At 40.0% G+C, this 18,294-nt stretch overlaps 2 protein-coding genes across 2 annotated transcripts in view; one reads left to right on the plus strand and one right to left on the minus strand.

Annotated features, from left to right (window-relative positions):
* Positions 1-5,153: 5,153 nt before the first annotated feature.
* Positions 5,154-10,260, plus strand: MRPL19 (mitochondrial ribosomal protein L19). The gene is made up of 6 exons (XM_057390409.1): positions 5,154-5,243; positions 5,455-5,566; positions 7,424-7,542; positions 8,066-8,200; positions 8,998-9,179; positions 9,914-10,260. The coding sequence occupies exons 1-6, from the start codon at positions 5,186-5,188 to the stop codon at positions 10,127-10,129; spliced, it is 822 nt and encodes a 273-aa protein (XP_057246392.1). The 5' UTR covers positions 5,154-5,185; the 3' UTR covers positions 10,130-10,260.
* A 45-nt stretch (positions 10,261-10,305) lies between these two features.
* GCFC2 (GC-rich sequence DNA-binding factor 2) overlaps positions 10,306-18,294 on the minus strand; it is a 17,707-nt gene continuing 9,718 nt past the window's right edge. The window contains exons 9-18 of the mRNA XM_057390395.1: positions 18,154-18,232; positions 16,842-16,954; positions 15,857-16,056; positions 15,288-15,438; positions 14,892-15,013; positions 13,650-13,726; positions 13,405-13,471; positions 12,495-12,641; positions 12,037-12,161; positions 10,306-11,707 (exon numbers count right to left, since the gene is read on the minus strand). Coding sequence (XP_057246378.1) covers positions 11,593-11,707; positions 12,037-12,161; positions 12,495-12,641; positions 13,405-13,471; positions 13,650-13,726; positions 14,892-15,013; positions 15,288-15,438; positions 15,857-16,056; positions 16,842-16,954; positions 18,154-18,232 — 1,196 coding nt within the window. The 3' untranslated portion in view covers positions 10,306-11,592. The remainder of the gene's footprint in view (positions 11,708-12,036; positions 12,162-12,494; positions 12,642-13,404; positions 13,472-13,649; positions 13,727-14,891; positions 15,014-15,287; positions 15,439-15,856; positions 16,057-16,841; positions 16,955-18,153; positions 18,233-18,294) is intronic.

Below are 18,294 nucleotides of genomic sequence, written 5' to 3' on the forward strand. Positions count from 1 at the left end.
CTGTAACATGTAAGGGTGCCACACATCTGAAAGGGAACTCARTTCTGAGTGGGGACATAATCAAGAGCAAAAGCCCTGTTAAAAGCTACAAAGTCAGTCACAGCTCAAATTCTCAGTGAACTAAACACCACAGATTCCAAGAGGAATTTAAAGACACTTCTGACTGGGAACACAGAGCCAGACCAGTTCACATTTCATATATCCCCTGCACCCTGATGGAAATTTTTTACACCCCGTGTGAAAAAAACACACAGCTTTTTTCATCTCCCATACGGGTTATACAACAACAATTTACCCTCCAGGGCTGGAATGTACAATGGGAATAGGAAATGGAAGAACATAGGTGTGTACAAACACAGTGATGTGCCATGGAAGCCATGCCCACTGCCAGAGGCCCTAAGAGGAGCAGATGTGACCACTTTCCCAGCACTGCACACGAAGGGCAGAACATGCAGAGGCCTGGCAGGGTTAACTGTGTGTGGTTCCAGCAGGATGCACGCTCCAGCAGGATGCACGCTCCAAAACAACCGAGGCCTGCGGCTGTTTTGACAGAACGAGCAGAAGATTTTCCAGTCCATCGCTTTCCTGAGCTCAATGCTGGGATGCTGCATCTGAAGAACAGATCTCTCTCTCCTCTTTGCTTGSTCTACAGTGAAGTAAAAAATGTAATTGCGGATGTTTGATGGCCACATTAATGAGCAGCTGCTTTGTCCAGAAGGGTCAGGCACCTGAGGTCATTTTAAGCAATGTTTTGGGATTTCTGTGATTATTTTCAGCTAAGTCAACTCACCTTAAGTTAACCAACAACTCAAGAGGAGCTTCCAGAAAGACTAGAACTGCCATCAGATTGTTTAAATGTTCTAATAAAATCCGCTATACTCAAACCTTTCTTGAGTAGTTTATAGAGCTGCTTTGGTACCTGGGATAAAAAGGACACAGAGGAWTCCAGGCATCGCCTTGTGTCCATGCTGACACAGATTTTCAAGAGAGGCTGAAGGATTCAGAGACCTCTGGACAGTCTGAAAGGAGCTACATCTGCCCTACCAGCCACTTCTAAGGCTAAAGCAGCTATGAATGGCTTGACAGGTGATGTTAAAAGGACACAGTTTTGCTATGACAAGGACGTACTCTGGGCTTTTTTTCTCAGGAGGAGGTCAACATGCAAGACACAGAGCAGTGAGCTACTTTACATCATGAAATCTGTCYTCATGCTTTTAGTCAGCTTCCTTAAAACCTCCATTCCTCCACTGGAAAAGCAACTCAGAAGAGAGGGATAACAGCCCAGCATATCCTAGTAATAAGGGTCCACTGAATGCTTGAGGGGTTCACCCCACAGACTTTCTACCTCTCATTCTGATATTTGGATACCACCTCTGTAAGAAAGGATCACTTCCAGGCCCTGTACCTGGTATTACAWCTGTACAAACCAGTGAAAGGATGAGAGACACATTTGTGCCACACTGTTGCATAAATMTCAAAAGGAGCTTCACTCCTGAGGTAACAAATGCCAAAGTAAGGTTTTWAAAGTGAAAAGCAAAATTGCCAAAAGCAACGTTTCCTCTGAGAAGTCCAACTGAAACCAAACTGCCAGGTCTTGAGGTCTGTATGCAGCCAGTGCTCATTCCCTTTGGTGAAAGGTTTTGTGGACACATCAGAGAAGATGAGGTGGGGAGGCCCTCCATGAGTCAGTCCCATTGCTTTTGTAATTCAGGGACATCCAGCTGCCTCTTCTCAACCCTGAATGGAAACAAACCACATCTCCAGAGTAGCTCAGCCCCTTGTAGGTCTCTGTTTGTTTCTAGACAGAGTAATAATAACAGCAGGTGTTACAACTTTTTGCTGTGTTTCCTATAAAAAGACATCCAAGTGCCCTCAGGCAACWTGAAAACTCACTCCCTTCTTCACACCCTCTGACAGGCCACAGGCAGCTGTGTTGGGGCTGCTGTAATGTGGCTTCAGGTCTTCAGAAGAAATCTCTGGGATTTCAGACTGCAGAGCAGACTGTTTTGGAAGGTGATACTGACAGCCCTGATCCTGGTGGTGCTGGGAGTGAATCACTGCATTCCTGGGGATATGAGCACGTTAAATCCAGACAGGATGTGTTAGATGCAGGTAAGCAGGTCAGCTCAGGCCAGTACAGTCTGCTGGGCATCTCCACACCAGAAATGCAAACCCATTCCCTACGTTCCAAGTGCAGTTCATGGTCTGAGGTTTGTTCTTCAGGCTTTGTTACAACAAAGTTGAGTTAAAGCACAGAAATCAAAGATGGATGGCTCAGAGCGACAAAAAAAGGGTGGAGCAAAACACAAGGTCTCCTTTATCCTTAAATTTTGGTCTCTTTTCCCTTCATGAACAGGACTATCATTTAGTGAAATCTTTAGCAAGGAAGTGTGAAGAGGGATCAGAATCTCTTGACTTTATTGATACATCTGCAAGGACACATGAAGGGAGGAACACAGATCACTGAAATGCCACTGAAATCAAGAGATCTGRGTTTGAAATAGGCTGGTGGCAGTATATCCAGCTGGACAACTCAGGGTGTTTGGGGTGACCGTGGGCAACGCTTAACTGCTGTGTTCAGTTTTGAAACAAATACCTCCAGAATGGTACTGAAATAAGGGTGGAGACTTCAAAGACAYTGACATGAAGGGTGACATTAAAGGAAGATTTTGCGCGCATCTGACTCCCACAGATGAGAGGGGTTCAGGTTAAGCACTATTCTATCCATCTGAGTTTTCTCAGATCTGAGTTGTAAGGAACCATAAGTGAACTTCCCCAGGACCAAACAGGAGGGACTAGAAATATGTTMAACTCAATCAGAATTAATCCAGAGAAGTCCCAAAGTGTGTTTAATCACAGAATAAGCTGAGTTGRAAGGGACCCTCAAGGATCATTGAGTCCACCATGTGCCTGAGAGCGTTGTCCAAACACTTCTTGAGCTCTGYCAGGCTTGGTGCAGTGACCACTTCCCTGGGGAGACTGTTCCAGTGCCTCACCATCCTCTAGATGACAAATCTTTTCCTGATATCCAAACTAAACCTRCCCTGACACAACTTCAGGCCATTTCCTTGGGTCCTAACACTGTCACCACAGAGCAGAGATCAGCACCTGCCCTTCCTCTTCCCCTCACCAACAAGTTGTAAGTGCAGTGAGGTCTCCCCAAAGTCTCCTCCTCTCCAGGCTGAACAGATCAAGTGCCCTCACCCTCTCCTCACCCTCTCCTCACCCTCTCCTCACACGGCTTCCCCTCCAGGCTCTTCATCATCTTCATTGCCCTCTTTTGTTATATCACCTGAGAGGAGTGATGCCTTTCATTTATGAGCCTCACCCAACTCCAGTGGCTGTAAAGTGATCCATATTTTCATAGATTTTGTTATAAAGGCAAGAAAAGTAGGGAGGCAGCCCTTCTCCCACTCTGTCTGACCTGACAGAATGAAGAAACTCAAGGTGAGTGTCTTGCACCTGCATTTCAAACTCAAGAAAGCTGTTCCTAAATAAAAACAATACATGATCCTGTATTAGATGCCAGGGTGCCTCAACAACCCCCACAGGAATTATACACAGGGGCAAGATTCTCTGTCCTGTAGGGCACCTCAAGAGAAATAGGATTCACTTGGAAAGGCAGAGCTCAAGGCAGCTCCAGCCTGCTGAGATGGTTTTGTTAGTCTGCAATCCACAGAGATCAGTCAAAGAGTTAGAAATAGCTCACTAACACTGAAACATCCAATTCTCTTTTTTAAAGACAGTTGTGAGCAACAAATCTGCAGTTTTCCAAGTCATAACCCACACATCTCCTTACAGCTATGTTATCTCCTCAATCACCATTAAATTATTGGATTTACCCCGACATGATAATTCCTTACCCCCTGAAATATATGATTCTAACTTTTTCATAGTGCTTACATAAGGGACAAGAAAAAAAAAAAAAAAAAAAAAAAAAAAAAAAAAATTAACTTGAGAAGAGGCGTGCTCAGTGCTGGTGGAGATTTTTTTGTATTTTAAGGGTCAGAGCGTCCTCTTCTGTCCTATCCATGTACTTCTTGATTAAATCAGCAGACTGCAAAGAAAAACTGTGACTTGTCTTCTGCATACCTTATTGTCTTCTAAAGGACAGTTAAGAAACCCAAAACCAGACCACAAAGTAGGAAATAACTCTTATTGGGGCTCGGGGCAGTCAGTTGCAACATACAGTAAGGGGCTGGGGGAACATCACAGGCAACATGATGGATCTAATTAGTGCATGAGGTCAGGGATATTTTGAAGGGAATCTCTGAGAAGTTTAAACAGTGGGATGTTATTTATAGACCTTTATTTAAAATTCGCCTCCCTCCTGCCTCTGTTGCCACTAATTGAATCCAGACTGATGGCTAAGGAATTCTGACTGACACAAACATATTAAAAGCAGCTCAATGACACCATTGCATATAATAATTTCTAAATTAGTCTTGGTGAAAGCACTGCGACTACAGGATATCTGAATTATGGATACACCTAACAGTGGCCTGGGGGAAAAAAAAAATAAAAATAAAAATTAAAAAAAAAAAAAAAAGTTGACTGTTTTTCTCGTGAAGATACACGTGAAGTATGTATCTGGGAAAAGTATCACAACTTTCAAGTGGCAAAGCTGGAATTCAGAAACTGAATTCAGGTGGATCCCTGTGATGTCCAAGAAGTTACTACGAGTGTACCGGCCCTGTGCTCCCACAGCAGCCGATGGTCCCAGGGGACGCATTGAGAGCTCCAGCTCCGCATCCCAGGGACAGCACCTGCCCCTTTCCTCTGCTTTAGGGCCGCCGTGCTTCTGCCACACCCGAAATCTCCTTGAGGGATGGAGGTGAAAGGCGCCGCTTTGTTTCTTTTCATCCGTAAATCACAGAACGATTTGGGCTGGGACGAGAGGGTYTTTAAGGCCCCTTCCACGCTCTGCYTTGGCCAGGGACACCTTCCACTAGACCGGGCTACTCCAAGCCCCATCCAAGCTGGCCTTGAACACTTCCAGGGATGGGCAATCCACATCTTCTACGAGAAGTCAGCTCCAGCGCCACCCCACCCCCAAAACGAGGAATTCTTACTGTATTATCCTGTCCCAGTGCAGCACCGCCCCGTGAGGCGGCGCCGCCGCCGCGCTCCGTCCCGCCGCGCTTTGTCCCCCCGCGCTCGCCGTAGMGGCCGCGCCGCAGCCGTCATGGCGGCCGCCTGTGGGAGGCTGGTGCCGMGGGGCGCCGCCATCGCCCTGACCGGCCGTGAGCACTGCCCGGGCCCTCACCCTCACCCTCCCGGCACCCCCGAGCCTCCCCCCTGCCCGGCGCCCTCCTCCTGCCCTCCCTGGCCCAGAGAACGCGGGGGAGGAGGGCTGGTCTGGCGGGGAGCGGGCTGTGGTKCTTCTCCTGCTTTGGTGGGGGTGGGTTCAGCTTGAAATCACGGTTTCCTTAAACGTTGTTTTGTATTTTMCAGGGACTTTTTCTTTATCGGGGTATCGAGTGAGCAGCGATGGAAAGCCACCGAAATTCCAGCCGCCTCCGAAGCCCGTCATTATTGACAGGAAGACGCAGAAGGAGGAGAAGAGGTGAGGGTGTCTCCCTGTTCACCTGAGCCTGTACAGCCTTCCCTGCGCTTGTGTGCAGGCCTGTGCTCAGGCTGGTCACTGTGTGAGTACGCACGTAAAGAGCCGAGGCATTATTACTTAAAAGAAAACCCCCAACAGTTCGTAAAGTTTTAGTAAAGACCATTTGTGTTGAAATGTGTTCACAACACCWTAAAATACTGTTTCTGGTGTTTCTGAAAGCATTGGAACATAAAAAAATGTAAAGCACTAAACAATTTTGCAAATTTGGTTTAATGTGTGGGGTTCTGTCTGTTAAAGGCATCTCTAGTGTGMCAGGGGTGACAGGGACATGGGTCCTGTGTCTGCCTTTGCCTTAGGCCTTGAGATCACTTGTGGAGCACATGCGTCACTGTTCGTGAAATGGACCTGATGTCGTTGGTAGCCTTCAAGAAATGTCTTCATTTTTGATGTCTTCTCAATCCGTTTCACAGAATCACAGARTGGTTTGGGTTGGAAAGGACCTAGACCAGGATGCTCCGAGTCCCATCCAGCCTGAACTTGAACACTTCCAGGGTTGGGGCATCCATGACCTCCCTGGCTTTTAAACCCRATTTGTATTGCTTTAAATGACCCAGTGGTTCAAAATGCAATGCTGTGTCTGGAAGGAGAGTGGTGTTATTGTGTCGTTCATTTGTGTGTAGTCATCTTCCTCTCTCATAAAAACTCACTAAACCCATAGCATCAAGGCAAGCCAGGAATGAGAAGAGTCTTAAAAACTAGGTTATGAAAATGTCCACTTTGACTTCAGATCTGTTAATGGAAATGTTTTTAAGAAATTGAGAGTCTGCATGGCTCTGCTAAGAAATATAGTGTTCAGTGTGACAACTAGACAGAAAATTATGTTTTGTCTTCCTGAGATTGTGCAGTTTTGAAGATCATGAGTAGGTTTTGTGCTGTTTGTTGCCTGTGGCTGCTTGTGGGCAGCAGCACCAATCAGAACCTCTGGGCTGCCYCCACAGCCCCTCTAAGGTTTGTAAGGCAGATTTGCATTTGTCCTTCTCTGTGYTGGGCACTTCTCTCCTGGCCAGACCCAGGATTTTGAAGATGCATCTGTTCAAGTGAATTAAACGAGTCTGGTTTCATCCCTCAGCTCTGAGGCCAAGTAGTCTTATGATCCAAACCAGAATAAGCACATCCARATATCTGCTGGAAAAGGTCCTCAGCCCAAGCCAATCCATGTCAGGAACTGTGCCTTCAACTCAGCAGTCAGATAAGGTCCGGGCCAGGGGAAATTCTTTGGCGTGGTTTAATTTTTTGTAGCAGAAAACAATTTTACCAGTTCCTTTTGAGTTTCTGTAATGCAAAAGGACATGTATGTGGTGTCTCCTATAGAATCAATTTATGAAAGCTGCAACAGATTGTAAATAGATTGAAAAGTGTAATAGATTGTTCCATATCTGTTATTATAAAGTCAACAAACAGTAGGTGTTTTGTCATATGAATTAAAATAAAACCATGAAATAACCTGTCTCTAAGCTGTGACAGCATTCTCTAACCTGTTCAGTTAGCTCCTCTGAGACCAACATGTATTACTGGTTTTGSCAAAATATGTTTAAAAGCCCAACTACAAAAGACCAAAACAAAACAAAAAAAGTCACAAAAATAACCCAAAACCAACATCAAAAGCCCACAAAAATTCCTTTTGGATAACAAAAAAAMCAATAAAATTACTTCATGGACTGCAGTTCATATCTCTGAAAAGGCACCTGGTGGTGGTTAACCAGCTGGTAAATTTTAGGCCAAGTATTTGGAATTCTCTGATACTTTTAATGTAAATGCTTTTGTTTCATATTTTTAAAAGTTTGGCTTTTCTTACAGGTTCCTGAGCCCTGAATTTATACCTCCCAGAGGCAGAACAGATCCTCTTAAATACTACATAGAAAGAAAGGATATGATACAGAGAAGAAAAGTCTTCAACATCCCAGAATTCTATGTTGGTCAGTAACATCACTAAAACTTTCATAATCCTGTCAGGATTTTACATGGTGTGGGGTGTGGTCATATGTAGAATAGCACAAAACATCGAAGTCTCAGGTGTGTTAAAACAATTAGGATGTTTCTATATGCAGTACTTTGTATTTTAATCTCATATTTACATCCAAATTCATTAAAAGAATAATCCTGATGTGTTCTTTAGGTGGGATTTTTTCAATYCTGACACTTGAGCATATGATTTACCAGTAGAGTATGCTTTACCAATAGAGCTAAAGGAAAAAAAATTACATTAATTATATTCAGTTTGGATAGGGAATGACAAAAAAATAAAGATGAGGGAAGGTTTGTGGTCAATCTGCAGAATCACTTCGACCTTTATCAATTCAGGTCATGTTAGAAGTTTTTTGTTTCTGRCAGTTTTGATGGGAAACAAAATATTTTCAAAATGCACATGAATAGATGCACTTTGACTCTTTTGGTACTTATTAACTTGGACAGTTTATTGTAATCCATTTTTTTTGGCAGGCAGTGTACTTGCTGTGACTACTGCAGATCCCTATGCCAGTGCCAAATCCAAGCGGTTTGTTGGGATCTGCATTCAAAGGGGAGGGAARGGACTCGGCGCTACCTTTGTCCTTCGGAATGTCATAGAAGACCAAGGTGGGGTTTCAGCTGTGGTAATTATGCTACAAATGTTCAGCATAAAAATGTTTTAAGTTGTAATAATTATGTCTATGGGGAGGAAAATGGCAGACTGAAGTGAAATTGTGAGTCTGCCTGTTAGAGTACACTGCGAATTTAAAATGAATTTAAAATTTTTCTGTACACAGAAATGTTGTCATGCTCTGTACTTGAAGGCATGGAACTGCACAGTAATTTTTTGTGTATATACTTGATAATTTTTAGACATTTTGTGGTGGTGGTGCTTATGTCTGAGCCTGGGCAATCTGTTGCCATGTAAATATCAGCCCAGTTTGAGCACTGTGTTTGCATGAACCAGGGACGTAGGTGTGAACTGTTCAACAAGCAACAGGAGAGTTTTATCATTGGATCCTCTTCTGGATTATGACAAAATTGGGGACAATGCAAATAGTGGAATKCTGAGGGGAAATAAGAAAGGGGTGGGTGTCTTTTCATATACACTACAGGAACACAGTGTTGCATAATAACAGCCATTGTGACCAAAAGGGAGTAAAGTTTAAAACCCAAGCTCATCGTCCTTAAATTCGAGCCATTCACRTCTCTTAAGCCATTCTGTTATCAAAGATATGACTTACAAAGAAATGTGCAGACACAATGCACAAGTACAATCACAAGTGCACACAGCACTGTAGTGCTSTAGGAACTAAAAAGCAGTTTGCAATGATACAATGTATATCCGAAGCAATGCTGTTAATATTAGGTGTTAGTATTTCTCATCAGTTTGGTTTATTAAAGCAGACTTTCTGTCTCTTAAGGGGTTGAAATTTGTTATGAGCTGTACAGTCCTCGAATCCAGGCGATCGAGGTCCTGAAGCTGGAGAAGAGGCTGGATGACAACCTGATGTACCTGCGAGATGCCCTGCCTGAGTACAGCACTTTTGATGTCAATATGAAACCTGTGTCTCGTATGGACCAYGAGGAAATTCCTGTGAACAAGGTAGGAGCCACATGTTTCAGAGGGAAAGCACAGGATTRTATACATAACTTCCATTTATGACTGTTATCCTGGAAGGCTGTATGAGCTCTTTGCTACATCAGTTACCAGGGTGACAAAAGCAGGTAAAATCAGGCAAGTCTTTGTGCCATTTCTATAGTGAAAGAATGTGAGTGATCTGCTATCCTCAGTAGTTAACTTTAAAGACATGCAGAGTAGCAGCCTCCCTATTCCTCTGTACAACTGTGTAGAGAGGAAAGCTTGTCTTACAGAAACATTATTTACTGATTGGAGTGGTTGGTGTCAGGAAGTAAGGTAAGAAAGATGAAAAGACAGCTAAAAGATGCATCTCAGGAAAGATCCAAATCCAGCAGACCCTGCCAGAGTGCTCTATAGTATATCATATATCATACATCATACTGTATACTCAGTATGACAATCCCTCCTTTTCCTATCATGCTACTTTTATTTTTCCTTAATAAGGAGCAAAACCACAAAATATGAGTTAGCTTCACCGTGTTTCARTTAAAGACACTGGGATAAATCAAGATGGTATTAAGTTTTACAAGATACTATGATAATAATCATATAAAATAGTAGTAGTTCCTTAACACAATGACAGATTGGTTGGTTTCTCTTACTTTCCTTCTGTTAGAGCAGCAGTTGTGATCACAACCAAAAATCGAATTAATATATTTTTATTGKTTTTTTTTTTCTTTTTTAATCTTTGACTTTAGCTCCAGGTACGAATGAAACCTAAACCATGGTCAAAACGGTGGGAAAGACCCAAATACAATATAAAAGGAATAAAGTTTGAGCTACCAGAACATAAAATGAAAGCAGCACAGAAGTGGACCCAGCCATGGCTAGAGTTTGACATGCTAAGAGAATACGACACTTCAAAAATAGAGGAAAAAATTCGGAAAGAATTGAGCGAAGAACTTGAAAAATAATAATGTTTTTTTTTCAGTCTACAAGTTACTGAGAAAATTATAAATTTTAATTTACTGTATGGATGATCGTCAAGTTTTGTATATACATGGGCAAAGCAAACAATAAAGTTAACCTTTCCAGATTTCTGTGACTCAAGTGTCCACTGTCCTCCCAATGCTTACAAGTCATTACAAGGAATCTTTCTTCCAGAAACAAACATCTGCAGAGCTAAATTGTGATGGAACACCAATTACAGTTTTGTTATAGCACAAGGCTGGTGCTAGAGACAAGCTGGGATGAGACAAAGCAGAACAAGTGAAAAGCAATGAGATCATGAGCTTGTGGTGGTTGCTGAGCAGCAGTTGCATTTTTGTTGGCATTCTGAGAGGAAAAGCAACAGAAATTGATTATTAGAAAGCAGTATTTACAACATCAATCCTAAAGCTACTGATTGTTAGTGGAGCTGGAGGCTTTTTCATACCTCTTAATAACRTTTTTGTCACGACAAAGAATTGTACTGTAAGAGTCATTACCACAGTGAAGTATTTTATTTTCAAAATAAAACAAATTATTTATCTTTTGTCTGTAATACTTATCAAAGCTATTTACAATTAAAATATTTTACAAAAATATATTTTTAACTTAAAAAAATACAAAACKAAGGCATAGGGATTAAGTCTGCAAGAGCTGAATTCTCTTCCCAGAAGATTTTGGAGAAATAGTCACAAACATGGATTCTGTGATRCACTACAGTTTTTACAATGAAGCATCCTTGTTATTGTACAACAATATTTATTGCAAATATACAAAGTTATAWAACRTTAGAAATCTAATATGAATATGAAKAAGTAAGGTTCTGTAGAGCTKACTGGGGARCAAAAGGAATTTTCTAGAATTCCAGTTAGTGGAAAGTAACTGAAGTTATTCTGTTCTCATCATCACAATGTCTGATGAAAATCCTGATTTCTCACCTGCATTCTGGCCCTTCTTGTTTCTGTATCAAGGGTATAATAAATTATTTTTCACTAGGAATGGCTTAACAATAACCCTACCAAAAACTCATTGTGGACCACAAGTTAGAAGWGCTAAGTGACTGCTGAGTCAGAATGATATTTGACGATTAATACTGAAAATAACTTGTCAAGTTGTCTACTGGCTGGCAGTGACAAACTTCACAGGCACTTTCTGTTTCCAGGATTCCTTCCAAGAAGGATACAGCAGTAAAGCGCTGTCACGCATTTTAGACATTTTACAATGCCTGAGCCATTGCTTTGACAACTGTGACTTGTAAATACTCCTTAGCCCAGGAGGAGATGGCAGTAAAAGACATTTGGAAAAAACGCCTCATGTATTTAACACTAAGACAGTGATTACCACTACCTCTTTGCGTAGGTAGCATCCACTAACTCAATTTCACAATAGAACTGGTTGAGTGTGAATAGCAGGCTTGTTTCAGTAAATAGAAGTGTTGCTTCAAAAATGTTTATTTCCCAATCATTGGTTTAAGGTGTTCAAGTTTATGCTCCTCAATGAAGTCTTCCACAATATGCAGAGCTCCAATTTTCACCAGAAGGAGAAGAACTTCTTTTGTTTCATCACTATTTAAAAATTAAAAAAAAAATTATAGCAGCACTGTTATGAACCTGTCTGAAATACCATTTTTGTTTCATGACCTTGGCTACTCTGATCATTAACAGCACCCAACATGACCACCTCAAACTATCACAGTAAATGAAAGTGAAAGTTGCTGAAGTGCTCCTTCACATGAGACTCCATCTTTTCTTTTATATATATATATACATGATACAAACATACTTGAAAGTGTCAAATATATGGTATTTCAGGGAAATACATAATATAATACAAATAATATAATACAAAGTATTTGGGGAAGCACTTGAATCCCAAGGACAGGCTCATCTGTTACCTGTGGTTGTCCTTGTGTAGTGTRCGAGCACATTGCAGCAAGTGCTGGCTGAAGTTCAGTAATTCAGGGAGAGTGGATCCACCTTTAAGATCTTGGAACCATCTTTCTGGAAGGCATGCAACCACCTGTTCACACAARAAATATTTGGAAAAAGTTTAAAAAGCATTTCAGTATAACCAAGTCACTTTGCTTCTGACAGGAACCTTCTGGCACGTTCAGACATTTTTAGTGTACTTTTCCTTTCAAACCCACATTGATTATTTCTACAAGTAATTATGCTTAAGAATCTACAGACCAGTATTTGCTCTAAAATGCTCTTAYGCAGCAAGGTTGTTAAAATATTAAAATCAAATTTTAAATGGTTTTTTTTTTAATATTCCATCTTTAGCTTTGACCCCTATTCATGAGAAGMAAAAGGCTTTCAGCCTACACCCTCTTCCATACATGTTATCTTTTACCTTATTACATTTTTCTATATTATCTGGCCCTAAAGGTGTGTTTAGGATGTTCAGAAGAAGGTAACGATTCAGCAACTTGCTCAGTCCCAAATCACGGACCTTGTCTTCCTGGACAATCCCATCCCAAAGAACAACATTGGAGAGCAGCTGCAGAAATGAAGAAACAAAGAATCTGTATAAGTGATAGCTGTAAGTGTGCTAAAATTGTTACAAGTTTCATGCAAGATAAAGATAAAAAGATACTATGTCCATCCAAATCAAGTACTCAAACCCCAGGATTTACACTCTCTAAACTTATGGTTAGTTAGAGAGTTATAGGTCATTATATACTAATAAGCTGTATATAATGAATAATTTAATTAATTTTACAAGTGCATCTATATATATGTATACATACACCTGTATATGTGTGTATGTATATATGACCTCCCAAGGGTGGGAAGAGCATTTTACCCTTCTAGGAGGTTAACAATTTGCTAAGTACAGAAGGCAACTAAGCAAACTGTCGAGAATTCAAGAGAGAAGTGAAAAAGTTACTACATCTGCTCAGGACAARATTGCACAGTCCTTCATAACATGATAATGCTACAGTTTGTGGTATCACAAAGATTTTTTTATAATTCATGTCTAWTACTGACATGAACTACAAAACAACCCTCAGGCACTAAGGGTTTTTTCTGTTGCCCCCTCATTATAAATCAATAATTGTTGTCATTTTTGAATCTGGTTTAAGGYTGTGTCTGGGAGGGTAAAATACCTTGAGGTTAAATTATCTGAAAATTAACTTGAGTCAAGGCAGAGGACATGAACAGCAGGGAAAYGGGAATATTGTCTGGGATGTTACTGTTTCCATTAAAATGAATTTCAAAGAAAACAAGCAAATAAACAACAAAAACAAAATTTGCTCTACCTTAACAGCTGACCAAAACCGTCTTTCCTGAAAYTTTGARCGTAGTGATGACTTGTCTTCCACAGTGCTGGTCATGGGAAGGAAAAAAAAAGTTAAAACAAGGATTATATTTTGTTTGATTTAAAAGGAGATAAACAGACATCTGATCACTATGTCTACAATATTTTATCTACATCTGTAGGCAAAAAGGGTAGAGAAACTAAAAAAAAAAATACAAGTTTAAGAGAGTCACATGGTCATCTTACCTCTTAGGATACAGAGGAATAAAGACATCTTCCTCTACAGATTTCTTCATTCTTAGGACAACTGTGTTCATCAAATCCTATTAAAAAAGAATTAGTAATGTCACTTCAGAAGAAGGACTTCATTTTCCATKTGTCACAACCTCAGTGGTTATTTATGAACCAGAAGTCTGGTATTTTAGAGGTAAGTGCAGTTGCCATTTGTATATAATACACACTGAGATCCTGAATAAAAAAYAAAAACAGTAGACAAATCACAGCTGTAATTATCTATAGGCTTAGCCTACAGCATTTTGCTATATGCCTAAGCTATATCCCTAAGTGAGGCCTTTTTTCATGTTAATCTGCAAGGCAGAGGGAAAACTGCACAGATTAAATACAGAATTGTTATACACAAAGGATCTCCATTAAATGATGTTAAATTCTATGTAAAAAAAAAAAAAAAAACCATCATGGCTAGGATAGTATGCATTTCTGGACAACAGGCTTTCATGTGCCATGATGCCACCTACCTTTTATTAGTCTAATCATTTATTTTATATCCTGGCTACTATGAGCTGTATCACTTGACTTTAAGCCATGGTTTCAACACAGCAAACTTTAGAAACCATAAACATTTTCTTTAAAATATTTCTTTTCATACTCAGGGCCCAGACCGCCCCATTTCACCAGTTAATCACCYCATTTTCACTAGATAAACTTCCAGATTCACCCCAGAATAAAACCAGAATCAGGCTAAGAAGGGCTTGCTGGAGTGACTGCGTATGTTAAAGTAATTATTAAAGGATTGCCAGGATTACATAGTATTTTTTCTCCTCAGCAATTAACCAACCTTTGGGGATTCTGAAGTTTTAAAATTCTAGGCTTACTTTATAAATAAAAGCTTAAGGAATGGACCACTGAAGCATTACCAGCATTTAAAGCTCAAATTTGGAAACATAATTAAATGTAAATCATTGTTATTGCAGTGTAGAAAGGGTAGATTTACTAAAAGATTCTGGACAGATACAGGCAGAATTTTTCTAAGAAAAGGAGCTAATTTCTGCCTCAAGGGTGTCTSATCATCTTCAACAAGGAGAGAATCAGAGAGCTGACAGTTTAACTGTTAAATAATCTTAATATAAAGTGACAAAACAAACAAGTAATCAGAACCCAACAACTTCAGGAGAATGTTCTCAGTGCAGTACACACAAAGTTACATGCAATGGTTGAAGTTCCCCTTTCTCAGTACCACAGAACTCTTACCTCTCTGGCTCGATTGGAGTCATTTTTGGAAAAGATTTGTCTCCCAAAGATGTTATTGCAAAGCTGTACAAGRTTCCTTGTTTGTGAAGTAGATAAAGGATCCCACACACTCTTCACAAATACTGAAAAAAAAAGATAGGATTTCATTACATTCATCATATGCAAGCACTTATCTGTAGTTTCAACTTTCGTTACAATGTTACAGAAGTAAACATATAAAAAGCTCAGCCTCCCACAATCATATTAAAGAGGCCACTTTAGCCTCGCTCTGTTGAGCTGTGTAATCACTACATCTTGCAAAATGGTGATATCACCACCATTATTTGATATTATCTTTTTTATTTAAGGTTTGACTGCATTGCTGCAGTGAACATTTTCAGTACAATCTTATCATACCTGTAATTTTGGGAAGAATAGTTTTTTCAATCACTCTAGGCAAAACTTTTTGATCGTGATCATCATCCCTTTTTGATTCAGATACATTTTCTGCATTGCTGAATTCTTCTATAGCTCTGAACCAGGGCATCTCTTCCAGCTCTGTAAAATTCTGCTGAAAGATCACTCTTGTCAGTTGTTCAGCTGGTCAGCCTTAAGAGAACAGCTCCATCCARTGATACCTCAGAATCCCACCTAATTTCAGATACAACCTCATCACTGAATGGGCCAAAAGAGCAAACCAGAAAAATTAGATTTACAGCTAGAATTCAATGGGTGGGATTATTCAAGCACCTTCAAAGAACTCAGGAGAATTGTTTTTACAGGCGGTGTTGCAAAAGGGGCTGGAGGTAAAGGAAAAAGGGAAATTCAAGACAATTCTAGAACACGCTTCAATTTTTTTAGACAACACAGTAGCTTTCTATTAATTTCTAATGCACTGTGCTATGTATAAAAAAACCCCCATATTTCATATGGATACATAATACACGCACAAAATTTTTTAAGACAAAATCAGCTGATGCACCTACCTCAAGAGGATTCCAACTTATTAACTGAACTCTGATCAATGGATTTAATAGCTTAGGCAGACAGAAACTGATGTAAGCATCACAGTAAGAGTCAGGAAACTTCTCTTTCCATTCCTGGAATTTCAACAGGATTTTTCTGATGTCACAAAAATCTGCATGTACATCTTCAAAGATTTTCCTACTATCCTCTAWAACGTTATCTATGGATAATATTAATTGGGAATAAAAAGAAACAATCACAGAACTTATTGAGGCATAAGCTAAWGAGGTTATGCATCTATAGGACATAAATATTTTTATGGTAATTGCATTTGTTATCTATCTTTGACACATCTGACACTAAAAACCAGCTCCCAGGAAAACCCAGAAAAACCACTTAAATAGATACTTTTATATATATATATTTATCTAGATTTTTTTAAAAAAAAATATTTTGTTTTTAGAAAAAAATAGTCTCAGGAGACCAAGGAAAGGCAAGTTTCTTCATGATCTATTTCACAGATTTATATAACTACTACAATTCAAACTTCATTCCAGAATGACAGAATTTCAGGCATGAAAGCCCTTCTGCTGTTATGTGAAGAAAAGGTATCATCCCTTTCCCTCCTCCTCTTCACCCATTCATTCAAGATAATTAAAACACCAATCTTTAATTCASTCTCGAGCTTCAGGAAATAAATTGACTATATAAAATATGCTGCAACACTGCACTGAGTACTGTCAGATCAGCTTTGGCATAATCTGACAGATCTTACCTGTAGATTAAAAAACCATATGTAATGCTGCCACCACATAACTGGCACCAAAAGAAATCTAACCATTCATTTATTCTTCTCAAGTCCTTAGTCAGAATTGCCTGGATGCATTTTTTTTGTACAGTGTGCARTTAAGAACATGGAACTAAAATGAAGTAATCCTCTTAAAAAAAATAATAATATCAACAAGAGAACTTGCTCTAGGATGTCACATTAGGACTGTGACTCACTTTTGCTCTTCTGGAACTCATCCACCTCTGTGGGAGTCAGTTCTTCATCGCTCGACAAGCCCTCATGGTGATCTCCTGCTCCTGATTGCTCCCTCGCCTGCCGCCTGCAAGTCCTGCAGTTTGGAATGAACCCAGATGAGTTATCATCTCCTGTGTGTGCAGGAGAAAGTTTAARGAAAAATAATCCAATTTCAAAAATTGTGCTGCAAGAGTGAGAACAACCCAAGGAGATGCAATGGGGGGGAAACAGTAACTACGCTACCCTAAGGACACCTACACTGTGCAAGGAGGGGATTTGGGAACTGACATCCAAGAGCTTAGAGCAGCATCTCTGACCTCCACATGAGCCATGCAACAACCTTCCCTTCACCTCATTCCCACTGACAAGAACAACTCATCCCACCCACAACACTGAGCAGCTGCTGTGGAACTGGATCCTGTCTGATAGTTGTRGTGTGCAGTAAACAACTGAGCTCTCAGACTGTCCTGTCAGACCTGGATCACTTGTTCAACAACCTACWTGGAATAGGTGATAGCACCCACGTGCTACTAGGGCTCTAAATATTATTGCCAAGGCACAAAAGGCTGCAAAATCAATGTCTTGAATTTCTACCACAGGAAAATGATACATGATACAGAAGTAATATTGCATAAATACTTTTAAACTGTTATTCACATCAATTAGCATTAAGAGTTAACTGCTTCGTGGAAGTTATTAATACCACTTTTCATACATTAGAATTCCAAGGTACTTGCTGCTTCAAGGGATAGTTACAAGTTGAGGTACCACTGCAACTGTAAAACTTTCAAAGCTCCCAATAATATTAAAAAAAAAAATTATACCAATCTCTGAACATTGTAAATCCAAAATGTAGCATCTGTCTGACCTACACTGATAGCAGACTGGAGGCTAGAGGTAGATTTGCTTCACTCTCCACCACCTCCCTAGTAGAAACAGTTTTGCTCAATTTTGTTACTTATACAGTAATAAATATATTTCTGCAAAAGTTCATAATATTATTAATTAAATCAGGRAGGAAAAAGCTTCCCTCATAATTTTGTCTCACTTAAGACCTTTTAATTTAAAATAGCTAGCTCTGTTAGCACTCAGGTTCAAACCAACATGAAGAAAATGACGTTAACACGTAGATGGCTTCCAAGTACTTCAGGTTTTGGAAAGCAAATACTGAAATATTYTTAGTGTAATCTCATTTAGTAATCYTACAGGTTTAYATTCATGACTGCAGGAATGACAGGAAGTCAGAGCACAGCACATTTATCAGAATTAAGTGCACCTCTATGTAACAGTTACCTTCGATGTTCACACATTTCCAGAACCTGTGTCTTCCCATCACCTTCCATTCCACCTTTTGTTGGTTTGTTATTCCCACCTATCAGAAGACAGAAACAGCCCAAAATAAAGTATTAAGATTTTAAAGTTTCCTTTTTTTTT

Source organism: Malurus melanocephalus, unplaced genomic scaffold, assembly GCF_030028575.1.
Source record: "Malurus melanocephalus ecotype Western Australia unplaced genomic scaffold, MMel_1.1 scaffold_26, whole genome shotgun sequence".
In the NCBI taxonomy this organism is placed as follows: domain Eukaryota; kingdom Metazoa; phylum Chordata; class Aves; order Passeriformes; family Maluridae; genus Malurus; species Malurus melanocephalus.